General features: G+C 38.1%; 1 protein-coding gene across 4 annotated transcripts in view; it reads left to right on the top strand.

Annotated features, from left to right (window-relative positions):
- PCCA (propionyl-CoA carboxylase alpha subunit) overlaps window positions 1-26,174 on the top strand; it is a 345,017-nt gene that overhangs the window by 129,742 nt on the left and 189,101 nt on the right. For all 4 annotated transcript variants that reach the window (XM_006101457.3, XM_023764923.1, XM_023764924.1 and 1 more), the window contains 4 exons: window positions 9,308-9,386; window positions 14,369-14,471; window positions 17,641-17,735; window positions 23,635-23,785. In XM_006101457.3, the coding sequence (XP_006101519.1) occupies window positions 9,308-9,386; window positions 14,369-14,471; window positions 17,641-17,735; window positions 23,635-23,785 (428 nt within the window). The remainder of the gene's footprint in view (window positions 1-9,307; window positions 9,387-14,368; window positions 14,472-17,640; window positions 17,736-23,634; window positions 23,786-26,174) is intronic.

The following is a 26,174-nucleotide window of genomic DNA, read 5'->3' as shown; positions in this document are numbered from 1 at the left end:
TGTTCCCACTATTTTTTTGTTCTTTTAGTCTGTCATCTTTCTCTGTTTATCGTATTTATGTATTATTCTTACATACCTTTCCGTTATAACTGTGTTGCAAAAGGCTCTTTTTTATTTTCCAATGGAAAAACTGAGTGATGATAAGGATCACCTACAGGTACCCTTTTTTAGAGATTGTATATATCTTTCGTAGTAGAGATATAAATAATTCATAGTTGGAGTACAACACATACATGTTTACATTCTACTTACTGGATAATTTAAGCCCAGATAATATGAATGTAAATGTACATCACCTTAGTGTTAAGTCTGCTAATCCAAAGGGTACACCAAAACTAAATTGATAATGATAAAACTAACATAACTAATTTTAATTAAAAGAGAACAATAAAATCAGTAGAAAATTATGACCAAATAAACACAGCATGTGTAATGCATTGGTAATGGAATTCATTTCCCCATAGTGCATGAATTTAAACTATCTCCTTATTTGTAGTCTCAAAAGGAACTTTTGAATGTGTCAAAGTCTTGCACAGCAGCCAAATTTCCCAGTAGATTCTGAATTATATTTCCTTGGAATTCTCTTAGTAATGTGCTAGTTTTTATTTGAATCTATTATCATTAGTTCATCAGAGCTCTAGTATTCCACCCTGTTGACCTTAAACAACAAAAATTTATTTCTTTTCATCCTAAGTCAGCGGTTCTCAACCTGTGGGACGCGACCCCTTTGGGGGTCGAACGACCCTTTCACAGGGGTCGCCCTAAGACCATCGGAAAACACATATATAATTACATATTGTTTTTGTGATTAATCACTATGCTTTAATTATGTTCAATTTGTAACAATGAAAATACATCCTGCATATCAGATATTTACATTACGATTCATAACATAGCAAAATTACAGTTATGAAGTAGCAACGAAAGTAATTTTATGGTTGGGGGTCACCACAACATGAGGAACTGTATTAAAGGGCCGCGGCATTAGGAAGGTTGAGAACCACTGTCCTAAGTGTTTATTCTTCATTGGTCAGGTAGTGGGGTGGGAAGAAGTTCTGTTCTGTTGGAGCCTTATTCAGGAAATAAGGCTGATGGAGGTTTTAGCATCTGCAATAGTCACAGATCACAGAGGCAGGAAGTAGAGAGGTCTCAATTTTGATATTAGCAGTGAGGCTTTTTCCATGTTTCAGTGTTCAGTGTTATATTTCATTATGTGGTTTGCAATTTTTGCACCATTATCATCACTTAAATCCTGAATTCATCAACTCTCCATTTCTATTGCTTCTCTCTCTGTTTAAACTAGTTTCTTGCTTAGAACACTATAATGATAGCCTACCATATAACTCCTCTGCTATTCTTTGGATTCTCTTGTAAGCAGACTCGGAAAGTTTATTGGGAGAATACCCTTGGGACCAACAGTGTGAGGGAGTGAAGGAAACTGGATTAAAGGAGAAGTTTAATTGGGTTGAGATGCATACTCAACAAAGGATTTAGCTAATCCTATAGAAAGCTCTGAATGTTTGTTGGTCTTTTATGGTTGTCTCAAATTGGCCAGTTGTATCAACTAACCATTGGGTGTAGGCTCCCCTTAGGAAGGGACAAGACCTTAGGCAGAAAGTTGAGAGAAGATGTCAACTATCCATTACCAATATAAGAAAAGGGGAATGATCTAAATTGGTGATCTGGACAGAGAACCTTGTTTTATAAGATGACTAGGGGCCCAGTGCACAAATTCATGCACATTGAAAGGACCTGTGGGCCACGAGGCTGTGGTGGGCACAGGGGCAGGTCTTGGCCCATCCTCTCGCCCCCGCCCAGTCCCTCCTGCCACAGCCCCCGGTCCTGTCTCCTGGCAGCCCCGCTCCTGCTGCTGCCGCTCCCACATGCTGACGGTGTGAGTGGAGCCAGTGCCATCAGTGGGTGTGAGTGGTGGCTGCTGCCCCAATCGCCCCTCAAGAACAGGGGGAGGTGGAGAAGCCCTCAAGGACGATCGGGGCCAGCAGCTGCTGCTCGCGTCCACTGACGGTGCCAAGCGATCAGGACTGGCACTGGGCGCCGGTGGCAGGTGCGAGCAGCGGCTCTGGTGCTGCCTGCAGGTGGGATTGCGGCACGCAGGAGCAAAGAATTTTCAGTAACCACCAGAGTCTTGCCCCAGTGACAGTGACCGGTGCTCTGCCCGGTCTGGTGCCCCTGATCACCTGCTCTACCATCCCAGTGTGGCTGGCGCCCACTATGTTCTGCTCTCTGCCACCTGCTACTGACACCCACCATGTTCTGCACTCGCCCCCTGGTGGTCAGTGCACGTCATAGTGACTGGTTGTTCAGTTGTTCCGCTGTTCGGTCTGTTTGCATATTAGCCTTTTATTATGTAGGATATGTATTTTTTTAATCCTCATCTGAGGATATGTTTATTGATTTTAGAGAGAGAGATGAAGAGAGAAAGAGAAACACTGAGGTGAAAGAAACATTGTTCTGTTGCCTCCTGTATGTGCCCCAACTGGGTATCCAATCTGCAAGGTAGGTATGTGCCCTGACTGGGAATCGAACCTGCAATCTTTTTGGTGTATGGGACACAGCTCCAATCAATTGAGCCATCTGGCCAGGGCAAGCCACTTTGAATGCATCTTCTATGTGTGACTGAAAAGAGTGTATATTCTCAAGTTATTGTATGCCGTGTTTTATAGATGACCAATAATAGGTCAAACCTTCCGAACAGGGTGTTCAAATCTTCTAGTGACATTTTGCTATTTGATCTCTCTTTTTTATGAGTGGATTTTCCATTTCTTTCTTTGCTTGTTAAGTTTTGCCTCTATATAGTCTTAAGGTAAGTTAATAGGTAATATGACAGTGTCATGTGTCTTGGCTAATTTTATTTTTTATCAAAATGCAGTGATTTTTTTTCTTTCAAATCTGATTTTATGTGATATTAATATGTCTAAACCAACTTATTTTGGTCTTTTCCTTGTGTGTTCCTCCATCTTTTCAATCAACCCATCAACTGTTGTTTTAGGTGTATCTCTTGTAAGTATATGCACTGATATATTGCTTTTTCTTCCATTCAGATTGGCAGTGTCTTTTATCCAGAGAGTTTAGTTCATGTACATTTATTGTGTTTACCACTGTTTTTTGATTTACTTATATTGTCTGCTTTTTAAGTTTGTTCCATTTTTGGGGTATATTTGTTTTCTCTCTATTCTTGGTTTCTTTATAATGATTAGTTTTTAAATCTCTTTTATTCCATTTTCTCCTCCCATTCCTCTCCACCAGGATGGAAATTTTACACACTATTTCTATTCTTTCAGTGTTTATTGTAGAAATTTCAAATGGAGTCATTTCTTCTGGTATCTTCTGTTCTCCTAATCTAAACTTTTTTTATGCATTCACTTATTTTAAATTTCAGTATAAAATTTATTCTCCTACCAAAGAAATAAATAATGCTGTTTACCTGTTGATCCCTTATGCCTTTTCTAATATTTTCCTTCCTTATTTACCTCACTAATTATATATTACTATCTATCTATCTCTCTCTCTATCTATCTATCTATCTATCTAACTATATAAAAAGCCGGAATGACCGGTCGCTATGACGCCCACTGTGGCCAGCAAACTGGCCTGATGGGGGGTGAGGCCAGCCAGCCAACCTCCCGCGGTCCTTCCCACCCTGATCTAGGGTGGGATGGCTGGCCAACCCCCCCATAGCCCTTCCCCCTGGCCGGCCCCACCCCCAACTGGCCCGCCCCATCCCAATCTGACCGCAGCCTCTTCCCCTGCTGGCCCTGCCCCTGATCACCTCCCTACCCCAGTAGGGGGCGGGACTGGCCAGCCAACCTCCTGCAGCCCCTCTGCCCAGCTGGCCCCACCTTCGATGGACCCCCACCACCCCGATCGGCCCGCAGCCCCTCCCTCCGGCTGGCCCTGCCCCTGATTGCGCCCCCTGCCCTAATAGGGGGTGGGGCTAGCCGGCCAACCTCCTGCAGTCCGGCTGGCCCCGCCCTTGATTGGCCCCCACCACCCCGATTGGCCCACAGCCCCTCCCCCCAGCCAGCCAAACCCTGATTGGGCCCCAATCAGGGGCAGGCCAGTGGGCCAACCTCCCGCCATCTCCTCCCAATAGGCCCAGCCCCGACGATTGGGGCTGGGCCGACCGGACCCCACCCATGCACGAATTCGTGCACTGGGCCTCTAGTAGAATATAAACACCCAGTGTTTATTTAGCTTTACCCCAAAACTTATTTTTTTTGTTCATTGTTTCTTCTTTCATCCCTGACTTTGAAAATAGGATTATTTTTGTGTTGTTTTTTCTTGTGGAATTTACTCTTTAGAAATTTCTACCGGTAATTAACTTGGTTTTTGTTTACATGATAGTGTATTTTGCATTCTTTCTTGAAAGATAGTTTTGCTGTATAGGCAAATCCAGGTTGGTAGTAGTTTTCTATCAGCATAGCCCTGAAATCTTTGTTCTGTGTTCTGTAGCTATTGAAGACATAGCTCTCCATCTACTTTTTGTTAGTTTATAGGCAATTTGTTCATTTTGTTTGACTGCTTTATAAAAATAATTCTTTATGAAGAATAAAACACATCAATTTTAAGTGCATAACAATGAATTTTAATAAATGTAACCACAATTAATATATAGAACATTTTTATCCATTTTGAAAATGTTCATTCCCTCATTTTACATTTCCAGTAGCAGTGTTTGAGAGTTCCAGTTACTCCATCCTTGGAAAACACTTCATATTGCTTTTCTCTTTAAATTAAGTAATTCTAATGGATGTGTAGTTTTATTTCCTTGTGATTTTAAATTCTATTTCCTTAATACCTAATACTGTTGAGCATATTTCCACATGCTTAATGACCATTTATTAATCTTTTATGAACTGTTTTTTTCAAATGTTTGCCCCCCCCCACACACACACACACTTTAAATGATTAGGAGTCTTGATTTTTTTAAGCACAGTTTTATATTTACAGAATAATTGAACAGATAGTATGTGGAGTTCCATATATACCCCCAACCCCAGCCTTTTACAAAGTTTCTCCAATTATTAACATCTTGCATTCATGTGGTACATTTGTTAAGATTAATGAACCAACATTGATACGTTATTATTAACTATAGTCCTTAGTTTAAATTAAGGTTCACTCTGTTGTATAGTTATGAGTTTTGACAAATACATAATGACATGTATCCACCATTACAGTTTCATACAAAATAGTTTCCCTTGGGCTTCACCTATTCAACGCTCCCAACCCCTGGCACACACTGCTCTTTTATTATATCTATAGTCTTACCCTTTCCAGAAAGTCATATAGTTAAAATCCTATACTTTGACTTCTTAAACTTAGCAAGATGCATTTAAAGGTTTCTCCATGTCTTTTCACAGCTTTATAGCTCATATTTTTTTTTTTTAGTTGAGCAACATCCCACTATATGGTTATACAACAGTGTGTTTATCCTTTCATCTTTTGAAAGTTATCCTGGTTGTTTCTAGTTTTTGATGATTGTGAATAAAGATGTTGTGAACATTTGTGTGCAGGTTTCTGTGTGGACATAAATTTTTAACTCAATTGAGTATATACCTACCGCTGGGTCATATGGTAAAATTATATTTATTTAGCTTTAGGTAAAGTCATTTTGCATTCCTACCAGCAGTGAATAGCATTTGATGTTGTCAGTGTTCTGAATACTAGGCATTCTAATAAGGTGTGTAGTAGTATGTTGTTTTAATTTTCATTTCCCTGATGACAAATCATGTTGAACATCTTTTCATATGCTCATTTGCCATCTTATATCTTCAAATCTTTTTGTTGTCTATTCAAATCTTTTACTAATTTTTTTTTTATTTTTTTATTGCTTAAAGTATTACAAAGGGTATTACATATGTGTCCTTTTTTTCCCCGCCCTTGACAATCTTTTACTTATTTTTAAATTGGGTTGTTAGTTTTCTTTTTGTTGAGTTTTAAGAGCTCTGTATATTTTAGATACAAGTTCTTTACCAGATATATTTTTGAAAATAAAGTTCAGTTTATCAATGTTTTTCTTTCATTGATTTCACTTTTGGTGTTATATGTAAAAGTTTATTGCTAAATCCAAGATCACCTAGATTTTTCTCCTACTTATCTTCTAGAAAGTCTATTATTTAGTATTGTATATTTAGGTCTATAGTCCACTTTGAGTTAACTTTTGTGAAAGGTATAAGGACTGTGTCTAGATTCTTTTTTTTTTTTTTAACATATGGATGCTTGTTGTTCTAGTACCATTTGTTGAAGAGACTTTCTTTTCTTCATTGAATTGCTTTTGCTGCTTTGTCAAATTTCAGTTGACTATATTTGTGTGGGTCTATTTCTGGGCTCTCTGTTCTATTCCATTGATTAATTTGTCTGTTCTTTTACCAATATCATGCTAACTTGATTACTGTAGCTTTATAATAAGTCTCATGTAGATACTTATATTTATGCCTAAGTATTCTATTTTTTTTGCTGCTAATGTAAATGATATTGTGTTTTTAGTTTTAAATTCCAAGTTTTCATTACTGGTGTATAGGAATGCAATGCCTTTTGTATCCTGCAACTTTGCTATAATCACATTGTAGTTTTAGAAGTTTGCTATTGGTGGTGGTTGTTGATTTTTAGAGATTTTTTTCATAGACAATCATATTACCTGCTAATGAAGAGTTTTATTTTTTTCTTACCAGTTTGTTTAGCTTTCTCTTGTCTTAATGGTTAAGCTAGGAACTATAGTAGCATGTTTAATAGGACTGGTTAAAGGGAGCCTCCTTACCTTGTTCCTGATTTTAGGGGGAAAGCATCTAGATCCTCAGCATTAAGTCTGAGGTTAGCTGTAGGTATTTTGTAGATGTTCTTTATGAAGTCTAAGAAATTTCCTTTTATCCCTAGTTTGCTGAACTCATTGGGTGTTGGAGTATCTGCTTATGTGGTCTTCTTTTCTTCTTTAGTGATGGATTACATTGATTGGTTTTTGAATGTTGAACTAGCCTTGCATAACTGAAATATACCCCACTTGGTCATGGTGCATATAATTCTTTTTATACATTGTTGAATTTTTTTTCCTTTCAGCCATTTTATTTTTATACCTAGAAATTTTATTTTAATTTTTTATATTTTCTACTTCTTTCCTCATCATGATTATTTTTCCATTAAATCATACAGACAGTATTTATAATATCTGTAATTTGTAATAGTATTTGTAATAACTGTTTTAAGGCTTTTTATTTCTGAGTTTGTTTTTGTTGACTATTTTCCTTCTGATGTGGATCACATTTTGCCTTTTCACATGTCTCTTAATTTTTTATTGGATTGTAGACATTGTGAATGTTTAGATTTTGTTATTTTTATTTAAAGGATGTTAAAGTTTATTTTGTTTGATAGGTAAATTAATTGATGTTCAGATTAATATCTTTTAAGCTTTTTTCTTTCTTTTTTTTTTTTTAAACTTTCTTAGGGCAAGTGTAGCATAGCCTTTTCTGGTATTCTGATTCAACAAGTATATCTTTGTCCATCTTTCTCTACCTTTTATGATTCTATCCTTGAGTTCATCATTTCTTTCAGTATACAACTGTGATTTTTTTTTTTTAGTACAATGTAAACACCTAATGTTTTAGGCAGGAGAGAGAGGTGAAGCTAAATATATTGTTAAAGAATTTCACTGACCACTGTGTAGTTTACTGGGACCACCTCTAGTGATGGGGAGTTCTGTTAGGGGGCTACTACAGGAGTCCTAGGAAGAGATGATGGCAATTTGCATACTGGTAATTGTGATAATGGAGATAAAAGTGTGATCATTTTCTAATTACAAACAAAAATAACATTTCATGAGGAAGTTTAATGAACACCATCTTAACCAAATATAACTTCATCAGGGAAAGTACAAATGGACTTTCTTTTCTTTTTATGGCTTTCTGATGTGATGTAAGAATGAAGGTATATTAATTTTTTTTGGCTTTCTAGAATATGCTTTTCCTAATTCTTTTTCTCTTACCTTCCTGTGATTCTTTTATCTTCTGAATTCCTAATGATAGAATTATTTGGGTACTTTTCCTCATCCTAGAATATAAAGCTCCCAATGTGAAAACTATGTGTTAATCTTTCTTCTTCTCACTACACTTATCATTGCTTTTAAAATGCTACTCGCGCATAAAGCTATCCTACACAGACATAACCAACATCAGAATTTTAAAAATTGAATTAATTATGAAACACTTAGGAAGCAAGTGCCTTTTTAACTAAGTTGAAGAGTGCTATTTTATGGTTTAGAGGTCAAAGGTCTGTGACCTTTGGCCTTCTCTTCCCTTTCCCTCTAAGATCCTATAGAGAGAGTTCAGTGCTCTTAGACTATAAGAGCGTCACAGGCCAGGAAGAGTCCTTTAAAGGCTCACTACTGACCTCTTCTTTTTTCAGAAACAATCCTAAACAAGTGGCCTCAGACATGTGTATCTCCACCTTGTTTTTCAGAAAACCTCTAAACAAGACTTTACAACTTCTCTTGATAAATTGTTATAGATGACTCATACTGTCAAAAATTTTACTTTGTAATAACTAGTCTAAATATTAAATCTTGCTAACTAACAACAATTTTATTTTCTCTTATAAAACTATACCTGGAAATATCCTTTGTTTGGGGCCTTATGTTGTATTTTAGTAATTCCCACTAGTCTAGGCATTCCCTGTTGAATGAATGGATTTAGGGCAATAGCTTCTCCATTGATGTCAGCAAGATCTGGAACTTTTGTAATATAATAGTCAGGGCTTGATTTTTCCCAAAACCATCATGTCAGTTCTTGCTGGTAAAAGCTGCAGGGGATTCCTGTGACTTTTCAGATAAAAATACCTCAAGCACTATAAATCATTACTTTTGAAACAAGGGAATTTAGTTTGTTATGCATCCAAGCAGCAGTATTGGGGAATCATATGAGTCTGTGTGTATATATTTGTGTGTTTCCTTAATGATATATAAGTTGCTTCACGTATCTTTGGTTGGTTAATACTATATTTACTCCCAGTTTTGGAATTCATTGTCAAATAATTTATGTTTTCTTAGCTTTTGGTTTCATTATTGGTGAAAATGTTACATTTATTGATAGTCTCTCTTTTTTTTTAAATGAACACACTCTCATTAAAAATATATGCAAGATCATTATACTGGTGTTATCTTTCTGACTCTAAAGAAAGGAACTTTTAAATAAATTAGTTATTGTCTCCTGCGTTATTGAACATGTGGTCAGTTGTCATGTTCCTGCATCCAAATGATCAAAGTCTGAACTTCTGTCTAATTCTTCCCTGCTGTTAGGCTACCCTGTCATGATCAAGGCCTCAGCAGGTGGTGGTGGGAAAGGCATGCGAATCGCTTGGGATGATGAAGAGACCAGGTGAGATGCTGTCCAAAATATACTTTTGATGAAAATTACAGTTACTAGAGTTTTATTAATCTGACAAGTAGACAAATATCAAAAACATAATGAAATAATTACAATCACCATCTAATTTTTGCTTTTTTCCCCAATTTTAGATGGGAAAAATTGGAATTATGCAGAAACTTCCTTACTTATATTTTCATGATGATTATCGTATTATAGGCAGGTTTTTACTTTATTAAACATTAAGAAAGGATAATCTTTTCATTTTTACAGTCTACTTTTAAAATTTACAGTTATGATTCCATTTTCTAGGCAAAAGTTACTAACATTTGATCGTGTAATTCTAAGTGCAGCCAAAGATTTAAACCACATATTTAAAAGGTGTCATTATTTCATTTGTTTATTACTCAGTATGTACTTGCTTTCATTTCCTTGTTTATAAAAGTAGTGAAATACTTTGATACTTTTATAGCGTAAAAATATTTTTTTGAATTTGAAATTACTGTATGTCCATTTTATAGTGCACTCCATTGTAAATTTAGAACATTTTTTATTAGTAGTTCAGAAATTAAAAGTATATTTTAAAACAGTAATTAAAAAACCCAAAGCATTGATTATACAAAATAATTTTTTGAAAAACTGTCTAATATGAGCAGGTTTTAGGGGACTCTTCAGATTTGTAGTCTTATTTATTTTCAGGATTGGTAGTAAGAGCGATTTATGTCATTTTTTGGAGAGGGGTAAAAAAAAAAATCACTGAATAATTATTGTTGCATTTTCTACCCTTTACCCAGAAGTAAATCGGTCTTCTAAACTGTTAAATTTGCTTTCTCCCTTTCTTTCTCTTTTCCTTCCCACTCCTCAAAATCTCTACATGACAGCAATCTGGAGTAGTTGGTATGAAAGTCATCCAGTACAATATTAAGTCAGAAATTAGGTTCTAAAGTGAACAAGGAGGTAAAAAGCTCCTAAAGGCAATATGTTAGCCATTAAAATCTTTTGGGAAGACACCACATTGCGGACTTACACAGATAGTTTTAACGCTAACAAGAAAATTGTCTCAGAACACCATTGTGTCTTTTGTTAAGTGTCAGAAAGTAATTGGCTTGTGATGTGGAGTGATGATATATGACAAATGCAGGTCTTTAAACCTCAGTCTCACTCTCAGAGTGTCACTGATACCTGATATTGACTTAGGTAATATCAGATTCTCCTCTCCCACCTTAAGCTTACCCTACAAGAATAGACTCATTGCATGGATGGCAATATTTGTCGAGAGTCTACTATGTTTTAATAACATTCCAGGAATACGGCAAGGAACAGAAACAAACAAAATAATTAATTCCTCCATACAGTTTACACACTAGCTCAGGAGTTCTTAACCTTTGAATTCAAAGACTGTAGATTTCAGGGACTGTTCATGCAGCTGGATGAGTTTTAAAAAGCACATATTTCTTTCATTATCATCTAATGGCAGTTTAGTGTTTCCTCCAATATAGGCAACAAACTATATTAGTAGTAGTAGTATCTCTGGAGATTTTCACCATTTAGGAAATCACATACAGTATTATCTTATCACATTACAGTTATAGATATCTCTAGGTTATACTGATTATTAGACTTGTTGGAGCTTTTTGATGAATAAAGAACCATATCATTATATCCCCAAATTGTTTTAAAATATTTTGATACCTGTATTTTAATGTAATTTATTTCCTTTGCAATTCTGTATATTTTCTATGTGTTTTAAATCACTTTAAGCCTTATTTTGACAGAAAGTTCATATGCTGCATGTTTCTGCAAAAGGGATCCTGGCATAAACAAGGTCCAGAAAGCCTGTACTGATAGAAAGAGATAAACAAAATCAAAGTAAATCATATATTATGGTGGAAGGTGATAAGGAGTATAAAAAATAAAGGAGGAACTCAAGAGGTCTGGAGAAGGTTGGAGGAAATTCCCATTCTAAACAAGATGTAGGTTTGTCCCCACTGAGAATTCACATTGTAGTAAGGAGGAAAGGACCCAGGCAAGGGCAGAGGCCTCGACCCCGGAACATGTCTTGAGAAATCCAGGAGCAGCAAGGTGGCCAGGTGGTGGAGGGAGGGAGGAGTAGAAGGAGATGGGTCAAGGGGTTTTGGGTGGAATGGGGGCAGATTATGTAGGACGTTAGCATTCTTAGTGAGATGACGGAGCATTGGAGGATTTTGAGTAGAGAAGTCACTTTAATGGAACTTCAACAAATTCCTGATATTTACTTTTTAAAAATTATAAAACATTTCAAACATATAAAAAAGTAGAATATAATGAACTTATATATGTATCAACCAGGTTAATCAGTTATCAAGATTTTGTGGCTTAAGTTTTAAAGGATCACTGGTTGCTATCTTGAAACAGACTTAATGGACAGTAGAATCATGGACTCTGAAATCAGGGAGGCTTTAGCAATAATCCATGCAAGAAAAATGGTGGTGGTAGCTTTCATCAGTGTAATGGTGGAGGTGATAAGACAAGAGTTTAATTCTCAAAGTAGAGGCAACAGGATTTGCTGAGTGATTTGATGCAGAGGATGAGGGTACTCAAGGATTACTTGCAGTCACTATTTACCTTATTTTTTGCTCTTACTCTCTCCTTGGTCTTAGTGTTGATTTATATGCATTAAATGCATATGCTACTACACTGTTTTATTGAAAATTTCTTGGGAAAGACTGAGAGATTAAGGCCAGAGTGAGGGCTTTTATCTTCAAAATAGTAAAGCTTAATTGAAGAAGGGTCTGGTTCTTGGCCTCTCTGGAATTCTGTCTGACTTGATTCCTTTTGATAGTGGGGACTTACCTTTATATTACCAAGCATTGGTTAACTACGTGAAATCTTTGAAGTCAGGCTGACTGGTTTCTGTGTTTGGGTGGAAGCAAGTATAAGGGGAGGAGGCATGTTTAATTTCATTTTTACCACAGAATCCATTTTATTTGTCTTTTGAAGTTCAGATGTTGAAGTTATCTTTTATGCTTTAAATGTAACACCTGTTTGCCAAGTAGACTTCATGGGTGGCTTGGGCTTCCTCACAGTGTGGTAGCCGTGGACTTTTTACGTAGGGACCCAGTGATCCAAGGGCAGTTGTTTCAGATACAAATGGAAGCTCTTTCACTGTTTGTAATCCAGTCTCAGAAGTCACATAGGTTCCCTTCCACCATATTTCTGCCCAAATCCCGTAGGAAGGGAATGAGATTCCACTTCATCAAGAGGGAATAGCAACATTCTTAGAAGAGCACATGGAATGGGATTAGCCACTGTGACCATCTTTGGGAAAGACAATCTGCTACAGCGTCTTTGTAAGAAAGAATGATGTAATAAAGATATTAAACACAACATAATGGTTTTATAAGAAATGTGGATTTTATGAACTTTAGTTTTTTTTCTCCTTGTTTCCCCTTTTGTATGTATGGCACTTAACTTATATAGCAATTTTACTGAAAGCCTTAGCATTTACTTTTCATAGGATCTCAGATTTCTTATCAGTCATTTCTCCAGGGCTAATGTTAGTAACATATTCTTTTATGCTGAGGATTGCTCTAGTTTCTTGGCAGTGACGTTTGCTGTGCTGCTGTTGCCTATGGATCTTAATTTAGAATTCAGTGATCACTGTATTCATTCATATATTAGGCATCATTTGGTAAATCATTTAACCATTTTTTTGGCCGGTAAATGGCATATTGATTTTAAATATGCTCATCAATTCACAAAAGTACACACACAAATTTTCTACCTAAAATATTATTCTCTTCAACTTGATAAATAAATCATCTCTGAAACTTTGTTGAGTTTAACAAAAGCATGAGACTATTTGATTTAATGATATATGCTCTTCTTGTTGTTGTTGTTGTTGTTTTTGGTTAATCCTCACCTGAGGATATTTTTCCATTGACTTTTAGAGAGAGTGGAAAGGTGGGGGAGAGGCAGAGAGAGAAACATCGATATGAGAGAGACACATCAATTGGTTACTTCCTACATGTGCCCCTACCAGGGCCAGGGATCGATCCTGCAACCAAGGTACATGCCCTTGACCAGAATCAAACTTGGGATGCTTCAGTCTGAGGGCCAACACTCCATCCACTGAGTCAGAGCGGCTAGGGCCATGCTCTTCATTTTTAAAAAATTGCTCTATGTCCTGGAAAAATAAAACCTATGCAAAATTTGAGAGAATAGTCCAAAAAATCCCATGTATTTATCTTCTACAATCACCAGCTATTAATATCATGCTGCATTGCATCTATTCCCTATCTATATGGTTGTGAAGGATGCAATTTAAAGGAATATTTAAAATATCAGGAAATGTTCTTGAGGATCCTCCTGTTGGCTGTAGTTCTGCCCCAGCTGTGCAGTTGGCCAGGTCATTTACATTTCTGTGTGCATCTGACTATTGAGTCTAATGGATATGTACTTTTATATATTTTTTATTAGTGGAATTATGATATACTAGAGGCCTTGTGCACAAATTTGTGCACGGGTGGGGTCTGGCCATCCTGCCCCAATCAGGGCTGATCCAGGGCAGGACCGTCTGGGGGAGGGGCTGCGGGTGGTTGGCCAGCCAGCCCTGCCCCATGGTCGAACTCCCGGGCGAACCTCCTGGTTGAGGGGATGATTTGCATATTAGCCTTTTATTATACAGGATTAAGGTTGAAGAAATGGAACTTTATATGATTGATATGGTTTATTAAAATCTCAGGTTTAACAGTCTGCAAAGTAAGTACCAATATTCCTGTTTAGATATAAAATCTAAGATCAGGGAAGTTAAATCACTCACCCAAGGTCATAGAGCTAGTAAGAGGAAGAGCTGTAGTTCAACCAAAGTTAACTTAGTTATTTGTTCACTAAGTGAGTTTTCCTCTGCTTTGTTCAGCAGTAAGCCAAAATAAATATTTAATTATTTTTCTTTTATATTAAGGGCTGTATTTTTTTGTTTGTTTGCTTGACTGTTCTTCTGTTTCCCTTTACAGGGATGGTTTTAGGTTTTCATCTCAAGAAGCTGCTTCTAGTTTTGGTGATGATAGGCTACTAATAGAAAAATTTATTGATAACCCTCGTCATATAGAAATTCAGGTTGGTACATTTTAAGATAATTTCTAATTATTATGACTTTAAATATGTCATTTATTCCTATCAGAAACATATCCTTTCTTCCAGTTAGAATGATTGTGAATTGTTCTGATATGTTAGAATAATTATAAAATAGAGAAAGTACATAAATTGATAATCTATCTACTTTTGGAATCTGGTATACTTTTGTCAAAGTGCCAGAATGTCAGGATGCGGAATGATATAAAAGCCCAGCTCCAGAAAGAAGCCGTCCCAAGATCTCTGGGCAGGATAAATATATTACACGTAGAGACTCGTTTGGTCTTCTGAGATTGGGCCATTTTAGGGTATTTTAAAAAGAAAAGTGCCTGACCTGGACTCTTGTGTCATTTCAGTTGACCAGATGTCTGTGTGGCTCACTGTGATATTCATTCTACTAGGAGCTAGTTGTATAGAGATGAAGGAATCAAATTTGCTACTCAAATTAAGATTTTAATGAAACCGTTAAAGTGGTTGTAGGGGTTGGTTGCAAAAACAAAATGGGTTTTTTGAAATAAAACATAGAAGAAAAAGAAGACAATCCCACTCCTGATTGCCGAAAGCAACAGGTATTCTGACATCTCATACCATAGATTATTTTTGTTTGTTCTTAAACTTTATATAAATGGAATCAGGCAATATATACTTGGTTGTGCCTGGCTTCTTTTGCACATCATCATTCTTTGAGATTCTTTCATGAGGCTATTTTATCATTCATTAAAAAAAATTGCTCTGTGCTGTACTGTTGTTTGAATAACCTGTATTTTACCCATTTTCTTATTGGTGTATCATGTTTTTTTCTAGTTTTTTTTATATTATGAATAAAATGCTATGTCTTTTTATGGACATATATATTCTTTTTCGGATATACTGAGGAGAGGTATGTTTGGATTACATGGTAAGGTTATGCTTAGTTCTAGTAGATACTGTGGTTGTCCTAATGTATACTCCACAAGCAATATATGAAAGTTTCCATTGCTGCCATCCTTTCCAACACTTGGTATTCTCAAATTTTTAGATATTTAGCCATTTTGGCAAACATGTAGCAGTATCTCTGTTTTAATTTGCATTTCCCTGATGACTACTGATATTGAGCACCTTGTTATAAGTGTATGACCAGGTGGATATCTTATTTTGTGAAGTTACTGCTCAAGTCTCATACTTGCCTCTCTCCCCTTTAAATTAGATTTTTAAAAATTACTGAGTGGTTGTAGCTATCTATTTTATTTGAGTCTTTTGCCAGTTATATGTATTGTATATATCTTCTGCACAGAATCATTTTTGTGACACTTTTCAAGTTAGTTGTCTGCTTAGAACATTGCCATATGGGATTGTGCAGGATGTGAATACTGTGATTTGGGTTGTGTTGTGGACCATCTTTGGATATTAGCTACCACAACTTATTCCCTTACACCCAACGATCATGTCCTTTCCATAAGCAGAATATACCCACTTTCTTTCCAAGACCAGGATCTTGTCTACAGACTTGGTCCAGGTCTGGTTGAGACTTCTTGTATATAGTCCCGTAAGGGCAGTTCTTCTGATGGGAGAACCTCTGAATTTAAAGACAGTCTGTGACACCTACTCATCCAACATACAATGATGAGAAAAGGATACACACTGCAATAAAATACCACCATTCAACAGGATAGTAAGAGGGATGCACACAGTATTCACTGGTTCTTCACAATTGAGAACCAGCAATTGAAGCTGAGAGATTTCTTAAGAGGTTCTTGTGGTAATTTTAGATGTACTTATTGCAGCTATCTTTAAGAGCCATAGAAATAAAATTCCACCTTATTGGTATTTATTACTACAATGTTTTCCTTTTGTTTGAAATCATTCTTGAGGTTTTGATAGATTAATTTTTATTTCTAAAAATTAACTTTGCAGTCATATTAACTTTATTTTATAGTTTACTATATCTGTTATAAAGATGATCTCCTTTTTTGTTTTATTTTTCAGTACCCATATGAAATATTAAGATTATATTAGCTGCTATTTATAATGCATGAGGAAACTGAATGACTTATTCAGGGAGATTGCATAGAGCTGTTTAGAACTAAAATTAGTGCCTAGTTTTTTTGTTTGTAGAATAGCTTTTACTTCTGTTTAATATATGCATTCAGTAATAAGCATTTCCTCTTTAATTCCGAAAAGAGATTATCCCAATCATGAAAATCAAACATTCCATGCAAAAACATTAACAAAGAGTCTGTTTAAGGTTTGCCAGATTTAGCTGATAAGATCCATGTTAAATTTGAATTTCTGTTAAACAGATATATATATATATTTAAGTATGACTATGTCCTTTGCAGTATTTGGGGCACGTTTTTATTAATTTTTTCATTGTTTGTCAGGAATTAAAATTTTCCTGGGTGTACTGTTTTATTTGGTATCCAAGCTTATTTCCCATTATTACAAACTAGAGGCCCAGTGCATGAAATTTGTGCACTGGTAGGGTCCCTAGTGGCAGGTGGTGGCTGGCCGGGTACTCCCTCCCTTCCCCTGGCCACCTGCCACCAGCCAGGGCCTCCCTCCCTTCCCTTAGCCGGCCCTGCCCCCTGGTCGAACTCCCTGAACTCCTGGTCGAGGGGACAATTTGCATACTACCCCTTTATTATATAGTATGGGAAAAATCATTGTATGCTATATATTAACCCCAGACCATTTACTAGTTTCCTATACCAAAAATAAAGCACAATAAAAACATCCATATATAAGTAACGGACTTGTATTGTGTATAAATAGAAAAGTATTTCCTGATTAACAGTTAATCATGTTAACAACAGATGTTTATAACAACAGTCATGGCTCTCCTAAGCACAAGGACATTTAGAATATGTATCCCCTTATTGACACTCAGTGTCCTTCACAAAATTTGTACAATTGATGCTAATAGTTTACCCACTGCTTTCAAAATGTAATATGAGAGTTTTTGTCTCAAGTGTTTTTGATAAAAATGTTTTGAGTTTTTGGGTTGTAAATATAACGTTTTTTTTTCTATTAACATCAACTAAAAGAGGAATGAATATGTTCTCTGCGGTTTGAGTATCAAAAACCAAGGGGTGTTGTGTGGACAAAACATTAGCTGGACGGACACATGCTCTATGGGTATGGCTATATATTTTTTCAGATGGTATTTCTTTTTCAGGTTTTAGGTGATAAACATGGGAATGCTTTGTGGCTCAATGAAAGAGAGTGCTCAATTCAGCGAAGGAATCAGAAAGTGGTGGAGGAAGCACCAAGGTAGGTCTCTCCATGAGTATTTATAATTGTCTGCTTTTATATATTTCCTTTTCATTTTATTGGCTAAACTTGCTTTAATAGTCATGGTAAAACCTATCTAATCTAATAAAAGAGAAACATGCAAATTGACCGCACCTCTGCTACACCCCAAGTCACGCCCACCAGCCAATCAGAGCGGCCATATGCAAATTAACCTAACCAAGATGGCGGCCGACAGCCACGGAGCTGGAGCAAGCAGGAGGCTTGGTTGCCCCGGTGACCAAGCTTCCTGCCTGCCCTGGCTGGCTGTGGCCTCTGCTCAAGGCAACAAAATTTCAATTATAGAAGATAAATAAGTCCCAGATACCTGCTTCCAGCCAGCCTCCACTGGGAGCTTGGGTGGCTGGGGGCCGTGGTGAGCCTGCAAACAGCCATCAGCCCCTCACCCAGGATGGCCACACCCTCATGGGGTGAGGGTCCCCGCTGGGGGGCTTGGCCAGCCTGCAAACAGCCATCAGCCCCTCACCCAGGATGGCCACACCCTCATGGGGTGAGGATCCCCACTGCGGGGCTTGGCCAGCCTGCAAACAGCCATCAGCCATTCACCCAGACTGGCCAGGCACCCCAGCAGGACCCCCCACCCTGAAGGAGCTGTGGCCAGCCTGCAAACAGCCATCAGCCACTCACCCAGGCTGGCCAGGCACTCCAGCAGGGACCCCCACCCTGAAGGGGGTGTGGCCAGTTTGAAAATGGCCCTTAACCCCTCACCCAGGCTGGCCAGGCACCCCAGGAGGACCCCCACCCTGATCTGGGATAGCCTTCAGGGCAAACCAGCCGGCCCCCACCCATGCACCAGGCCTCTATCCTATATAATAAAAGGGTAATATGCAAATTGACCCTAACAGCAGAACGACTGGGAATCACTGGTCACTATGATACACACTGCCCACCAGGGAGCAGACGCTCAATGCAGGAGCTGCCCCCTGGTGGTCAGTGCGCTCCCACAGGGGGAGCTCTGCTCAGCCACAAGCCAGGCTGACAGCTGCCAGTACAGCGGTGGTGGTGGGAGCCTCTCCCACCTCCTCAGCAGCGCTAAGGATGTCTGACTGCAGCTTAGGCCTGCTCCCCGCTGGCAAGTGGACATCCCCTGAGGGCTGCCGGGCTGCCAGAGGGATGTCTGATGGCCAGCTTAGGCCCAATTCCCTGGGGAGCGGGCCTAAGCCAGCAGGTGGACATACCCCGAGGGGTCCCAGACTGCGAGAGGGCACAGGCCGGGCTGAGGGACCCCCCTGAGTGCACAAATTTTTGTGCACCGGGCCTCTAGTCCTATATAATAAAAGCCTAACATGCAAATCAACAAAACGATGGCATGACCGGTGGAACGATCAGTCGCTATGATGCGCACTGACCACCAGGGGGCAGATGCTCAACACAGGAGCTGCCCCCAGCCCGCAGGCCCCAGGCCAGCCAAGGCCAGTGCCAGTTGGGGGTGGGGGGGCCCGAATGCCTTGCCGGTCACCCCACAGATCAGCACTGATCACGGGCCAGGCCTAGAGACCCTACCTATGCACAAATTTAGTGCATCGGGCCTCTAGTATTTTTATAATTAAGACTTTGCCACCTGATCTTTCTCAGTATTTTAGTGCATGAAAATAAGAGACTTGAAATATAAGTTGGGGCTTTATTAGCGATGGAAGTTGGTTAGATAACCAGCTGTGATGCCCACAGGCTTGTAGGTAATATAGACCCTGTGGGTGTTCCTGGGCATATGGGATTTCTGGGGCACATGCCTTGTAGGCTCTCCTGTTGATGATTTCACAAAGTTGATGTTTTATTGAGTTGTACACTTGAAACCTATATGGTTTTGCAAAGCAATGTCACCCCAATAAATTTAATTAAAAGAAATCACCAAAAAATTGTATCCATCAAAGGGATAAAAAAAATTAGGTTGATCCAGAATTTCTTGAATTTATCCTACCATGAAAAGGCTCCTGGGCATGGTTCTTAGAAATTCCATAATTTATCAGAACTACTTTGGACACTTTTCCAAGCCACCTTTCATGGAACTTCATTTTTAATTTGATGCCAGGTTGGTATGTGTATATATTTTGGTGTTATTTTAGTTCTTAAAAACCCTCAGTTAGTGTACATTGCTGTTTTTAGTAACCAGGCTCTAAGGAATATAGCCAATTGTGGCTTTCACCAGCCTAGCCAGTGTGACTTGATATAAAGGGTGTATAGTTTCTGAAAAGAAAAGGTGTGAATATGAATGAGTTTTTAATCACAGAGTAATGGTAAAAATCAAATTCCACTTTAATTATATTGGTTGTTAAAATATGGTTGGTGTAGTATTTTAAAATAGAGTCCCAAATCCTTTGTTACTTCTCTTGTTGAGGAGTTGGGGGCATCAGTGTTCCCTCCCGTTGATTCTGTGCTCTGTGACTACTTGACCAATAGACTACATAAAAGTGAGGCTGTACCCAGGCCTGAAACTGCCAGCTTCTACTTCCTGTTTCTCGGGACACCACACTTAGAAACCAGCTACAGTCCACTGCAGCCTACATGGGGCTGGCCCTTAGCTGATGGCCCAGGACCAGAATGTAAGAAGGAAGTGGGGAGAAAAGGCAAAAGGAATGCTCTGTTGTGTCTTTAGGAAGGTTCCTAGAACCTGCCTGTGTTGATTACTTGGCAGTGATCTGAAGTTAGGCACTTTGCTAGGGAGGCTGGGAAATAAATTTTTTTTCTCGAGTAACCATGTGCTTAGCTAAAATTCTGGTCATGTGGAAGAAGGGGACAATGGATACTGGTCAAATAACAGTAGTCTCTGATTCTCCTTTTTTTGCAACTTTGTGTTTTCTGTTATATTACTTCCAATATAATTAACTTTCTCTTTTTATTTAAAACTCACTCAAGTCTTACCTGGGATAAAAATCTTTCACAAACTTGAAACCTTGAATCATAATTTTTTTATCTCTGTCTATCTATCTATCCTTTTCAAATGAGCATCTAATATATGTAGAGAAAAATAGAGGAAAATTTAAAGCAGTAGGATTCAAATAAAAAACACGAACTGATAATTAATAGTGACTTGATATGTATTTGTGTACTGTGAAATACTAGCATAATTGGAATATATAGTTTCAGTTCCTAGAGTGAGAATTTAGCACTGTGCTTTGAGTGTAGTGATGAGGTTGCTTATAACTCTGTGTATCAGTAGCAGAGTTTATGATTAGGGAAAAGACAAGACCAGACAGGACGAAAATAGTTTTACTCAACTGCACTAGAGATTCTTCAAATGCTTTGATATTCATCTTTAGTTGGGTTTCTTTCTTTTGGTTGCATTAATTTTACTGCTAAAATGTCTTTTATGCCTATATCTGTTAGGGTAGTGGAGAATTATCTATAATAATAAAAGCATAACATGCTAATTAAAGTGGACGTCCTTCCAGATGTCCTTCCTTCCAGATGAAACTTTATCGCGGCAGCGGGGGCCGAGCCCTTTGCATGAATTTCATATCTGTTTCTATGAAATAAATTATTTTTTGTAACATAATCATACTTTAAAAATTAGTAAAAGCTCCTTATAAGCATTTAATATCAACTTAATATTCAATTCCCCCTGATTATCTCATCAATATCTTTTTACAGTTGATTTTTAGAATCAGGATCCAGATAAAAGCCCAGCCCTTGCATTTGATTGTTTTTTTACATCTTTAAGATTCCCTTAACTTGTAACGCCCTCTTTCTTTTTAGCTAAGATCTGGTCATTTTCCTGCCCCATTCTTCACATTCTGGTTTCAGCTGCATGCAACTCCACAGTGTATTTTACCAATCATTCATGTTATATCCCTATTTCTTAAAAACTGCTAGTTAGAGCTAGAACCTAGAATAAAGTCAGGCTGGATTGGTGGGATGGGGGAGGTAGAGCAAGAATACTTCACAGGTGAGAAGTGTAATTCTTACTTTTTCCCTTTTAGTGATGCTAGGATTAATCATTGGATTCAGGTGTTATGAATCTTATGTACCGCTTATAAATAACTAGAGGCCTGATGCATGAAATTCGTGCAAAAGTAGGCCTTCCTTCCTCTGGCTGCCGGCGCCGGCTTCCCTCTGGCACCCAGGACCTGGGCTTTCCTCACAGCCCTGGCTTTGTCTGGAAGGTCATCTGGAAGGACGTCTGGAGGGATGTCCAGTCTAATTAGCATATTATGCTTTTATTATTATAGACTAGAGGCCCGATGCACAAAATTCGTGCAAGGGCTCGGCCCTGCCACCACGGCAGCTGCCTCGGACCCCACCTTCCACAGCTTTGTCTGGAAGGAAGGACGTCCAGTCTAATTAGCATATTATACTTTTATTATTATAGATAATACCTAATTTGGGATTTGCTAAAAATAAATACATTGGCTGGTAGAAAAGTGGACATGTAGCTTAGGTAAGACAAGAGTGGCTATTATTACAGACGAAGAATAGGTACATGAAATACATTATACTATTCCATAATAAAAATTTTATAAAATGTCATCTTAATCTTACTCATTTGAGAACAGTTAAAAATTTTTTTAAAATTTTTATTGAATTTATTGGGGTGACATTGATTAATAAAATATAGGTTTCGGGTGTACAATTCCATAGTACAGCATCTGTATATTGTATTGTGTGTTCACCACCCCAAGTTGAGAACAGTTTTAATCCACAAATAGAAAAGTATTCAGTGTTTTGTTTCTCAGAGCCTATCTTGTATAGAAGCAAGATTTATGCAAATGCAGAAATTATTCAATAGTATTCTTTTCAGGGTTTATTGAAAACATTTCAGCTTTCCTTTCCTGCTGGAATGTGATTTTGATATTGCAAAACAAAAGTTTTGAGGTTTTATCAGATATACAGTCAAATTTTATTTGTGGTAGTTATGTTCCATAAAGTCACTGCAAACATGAATCTGTAAATGCTGAAGCATTGTTCCTAGGAGAAATACAGGGTTAAGGCCTTTGAGCCTCTAGTTAGAACATTTTCACCACCTGATTAATACATAATATTGTTTTATGTGTGTTTCTGTTGAAAGACACCTTGTTTAATGTATATTGTTGACTCATTGTCGTTGAACTCACAGTCCTGCCCCCCAGCTCTGTAACGCATGCCTGAAGGAAGCTCATTTATCAAACATGTTTTCTCCGTAAGGCACATCACAGCCTTCTTGGATTTAGAAACACCAGAGTTTACTTCAGCCCAAAATTCGGGGGCCATTTTAAACAGTGAAATCATCCTAGGCCTCCTCCTCCCCCCGCCCCCCGCCCCCAAAAAAAGAGAATGTGGCACTAAAGAAACTGTGAAAAGGACAGTTGTTTACAGTATGAGAGCTGAAACAAGAGGGCAGAGTGTCACCTTGTTTGATTTCAGCTGGGACACATGTTGGGAATATCAAAATTTTTTTTGCTGCTCTGAGCTTGTTTGTGAATAACCACAAAAGTGCTGTGAGTATTAATTTTGGGGTTAGAAGTAACTTTTAGCAAATAGGAAAATTTGTAAATATGGAGCCTATGAATAACAAGGATCAATTGTATATGTTAGTTTCCAAGAATTTATTTTTTTTTCCAATCTTAGGTTGAAATGATTCTGAATATATATGTTAAATTTTACTAATTGAAAATTACTGAGCTGAAGTAGTTGTATATTTTATAAACTGATTGAAGTTGCAGTATAATGTGGGACGTTCAAATGCTTTATAAAAATCTCAAGTTGATTTATTTAAACATGTGCTTAATACAATAAGCATATAAGTATATGTGAAGCATATAATATGAAATCTTAAATTGATACAGATGATCAGATCTGAGTAAATTTTAAGGACTTTTTTAATATAATGTACACAAAAGATAACTTCATTTTTCTTCAAAATGTTCCACTCTTTCTGTACTTGCAGCATTTTTCTGGATTCTGAGACTCGGAGAGCAATGGGAGAGCAAGCTGTAGCTCTTGCCAAAGCAGTCAAGTATTCTTCTGCTGGAACCGTAGAGTTCCTTGTGGACTCAAAGAAGAATTTTTATTTCTTGGAAATGAATACCAGACTCCAGGTAACAAAAACTCAGTTTCTTATTCCACTCCATGCCTCTATACTTAACCCTTCCTCGCTTACCCCTTTCTGTGTTTTATAAAAGTTAAAAATCAACTTCAGAAAATGTTAAATAAAGACTTAGTTTTTATGCTTTGCTAAGACATCTTAGGAATGGTGGATAGTGTCAAGTTAATTTGGTGGCAGGATCTAGCCTTCTGTTTTGTTACTGTTAATACTTCATATGGGAAATTCTAATTTTTTTTTATTGAACCTCTCTCGATGAACTACTCTAGATATGATAAATAGAAAGGGATTAAGTGCTTACACATCTTTGAAAGGGATTATTGAAAGAAGGGCACCTAGAGTGAGCTTCCAGGAGTGACTCTGAGAACTACACCACCAACCTGGCTTCTAGAACAGCCATTTCTGCCAATTACAAGGTTGAGAAATTGAGTGGCTGCCCCTGCAGCTGTTGACTTTAGGGATATACTTCCTTCTGGTTTGATTTTCTCCCCACTTTCCTTTTTCTTTTATTTAAATTGTGAACTATAAACAAATATAGAGAAAGGTACCTAAAACACAAACAAATAGTTATGCAAATTATCCTATATAATAGAGGTATTATGCAAATTGACTGTCACGCCCTTGCACAAATGGCCGCCCCCATGTGGTAACAAGATGGCCAGTAGGGGAGGGCAGTTGTGGGTGATCGGCCAGCAGGGGAGGGCAGTTAGGGGCAACCATGTCAGCAGGGGATGGCAGTTGGGGGCGACTGGACTGGCAGGGGAGGGCAGTTGGGGGCAACCAGGGTGGCAGGAGAGGGCAGTTGGGGCGACCAGGCCTGCAGGGGATGGCAGTTGGGGGCGATCGGGCCGGCAAGGGAGGGCAGTTGGGGGCGATCGGGCTGGTAGGCAGAGTGGTTAGGGGCAATCAGGCAGGCAGGCTGGCAAGCGGTTGGAAGCCAGCAGTCCCGGATTGTGAGAGGGATGTCTGACAGCCTGAAGGATCGGGCCTAAACCGGCAGTCGGACATTCCCCCGAGGTGTCCCAAATTGGAGAGGGTGCAGGCTGGGCTGAGGGGGAACCCCCCCCCCCCCCCCAGTGCATGAATTTTGTGCACTGGGCCTCTAGTTAGAAATAAAAAATCCATGTAAGCATAATCTGGGTCTAGAAGTACAAAACTGTCAGCACTTTGGCCTTGCTCCCATCGCCTCCTCCCCCTTCTCCCCTTCTCAGCTCTTCCTCCTTCTCCTTTCCTAGAGCTGTGTACTATTCTGACCTTATTCTAAACACATCCCTGCATTTCTCTGCAGTTCTTCCTTTGAAATGTACACACCTAAGCAGTATAAATAATTTTGCCTGTTTCTTATTTTTTTTAACTTTAAATCAGTGGGATCACATATTACATAATTTTTTTGTACCTGGTTTCTTTTCTCAATATTGTGCTTAGGAGAATCAACCTTGTTGTTTTATGTAACTCCCAAATGATACTCCTTAGAAGAAAATGCCACTGTTTATCTTTTTTACTTCTTTTACTTGTGGATATTTCGTTTGTTTCCACTTTTTTGCAGTTTGTATTAGTTTGCTAGGGCTCTAGTAACAAAGTATCAGAAACAGGGTGGCTGAAACAATAGAAATTTATTCTCTCAAGTTTCAGGAGGCCAGAAGTCTGAAATCAAGGTGTTAGTTTCTTCCTGGGGCGTCTCAGGAAGAATCTGTTCTCTGCTTCTCTCCTAGCTTCTGGTAGCTGCCAATAAACTTTGGTATTCCTTGCCTTGTTGGCAGCATAACTCCAATCATCACATGGCATTCTCCCTTGTGTTACTATGTCCAAAGTCCACCCCCCCGCTTTTTTTTATAGGGACACTAGTCATTGATTTAGGCCCCACTCTAATCCAGTATGACCTCATTTTAACTTCATTACATCTTCCAAGAACCTATTTCCAGATAAGGTCACATTCATAGGTTCTGAGCAGACAAGCATTTTCAGGAGACACTATTTAATCCAGTACATAATTCAAAACCACATGTGTCAGTAATTCATTAAGCTGTACATACATGTGTTGTATATACTTTTCTCTTTGTATGTTATATTTAACAATAAAAAGTTTTTAAAGATAAAACACATATGGTCTATAGCAGCAATTTTCAACCTTTTTTATCTCGTAGCACATATAAACTAATTACTAAAATTTTGCTGCACAAGAAAAAATATATATTTTTGCTGATGTGACAAAAAGGTATAATTTTGATTTATTTTAAAAAATAATAGTAATTACCTACCCTTTGTGCTCCAAAGTGAGTTTTTAAAAAATCAGGTGCCTATACTTGTATATAAGGATTTCTGATACCAAGAATTAACCAATCAGACGGAACCTTACTATGTATGTGATGTGACTGGTAAGATGC

Source organism: Myotis lucifugus, unplaced genomic scaffold, assembly GCF_000147115.1.
Source record: "Myotis lucifugus unplaced genomic scaffold, Myoluc2.0 scaffold_363, whole genome shotgun sequence".
Taxonomy (NCBI): Eukaryota; Metazoa; Chordata; class Mammalia; order Chiroptera; family Vespertilionidae; genus Myotis; species Myotis lucifugus.
The sequence above is the reverse complement of the archived record's forward strand: the minus strand, read 5'-3'. Positions and strand labels throughout refer to the sequence as shown.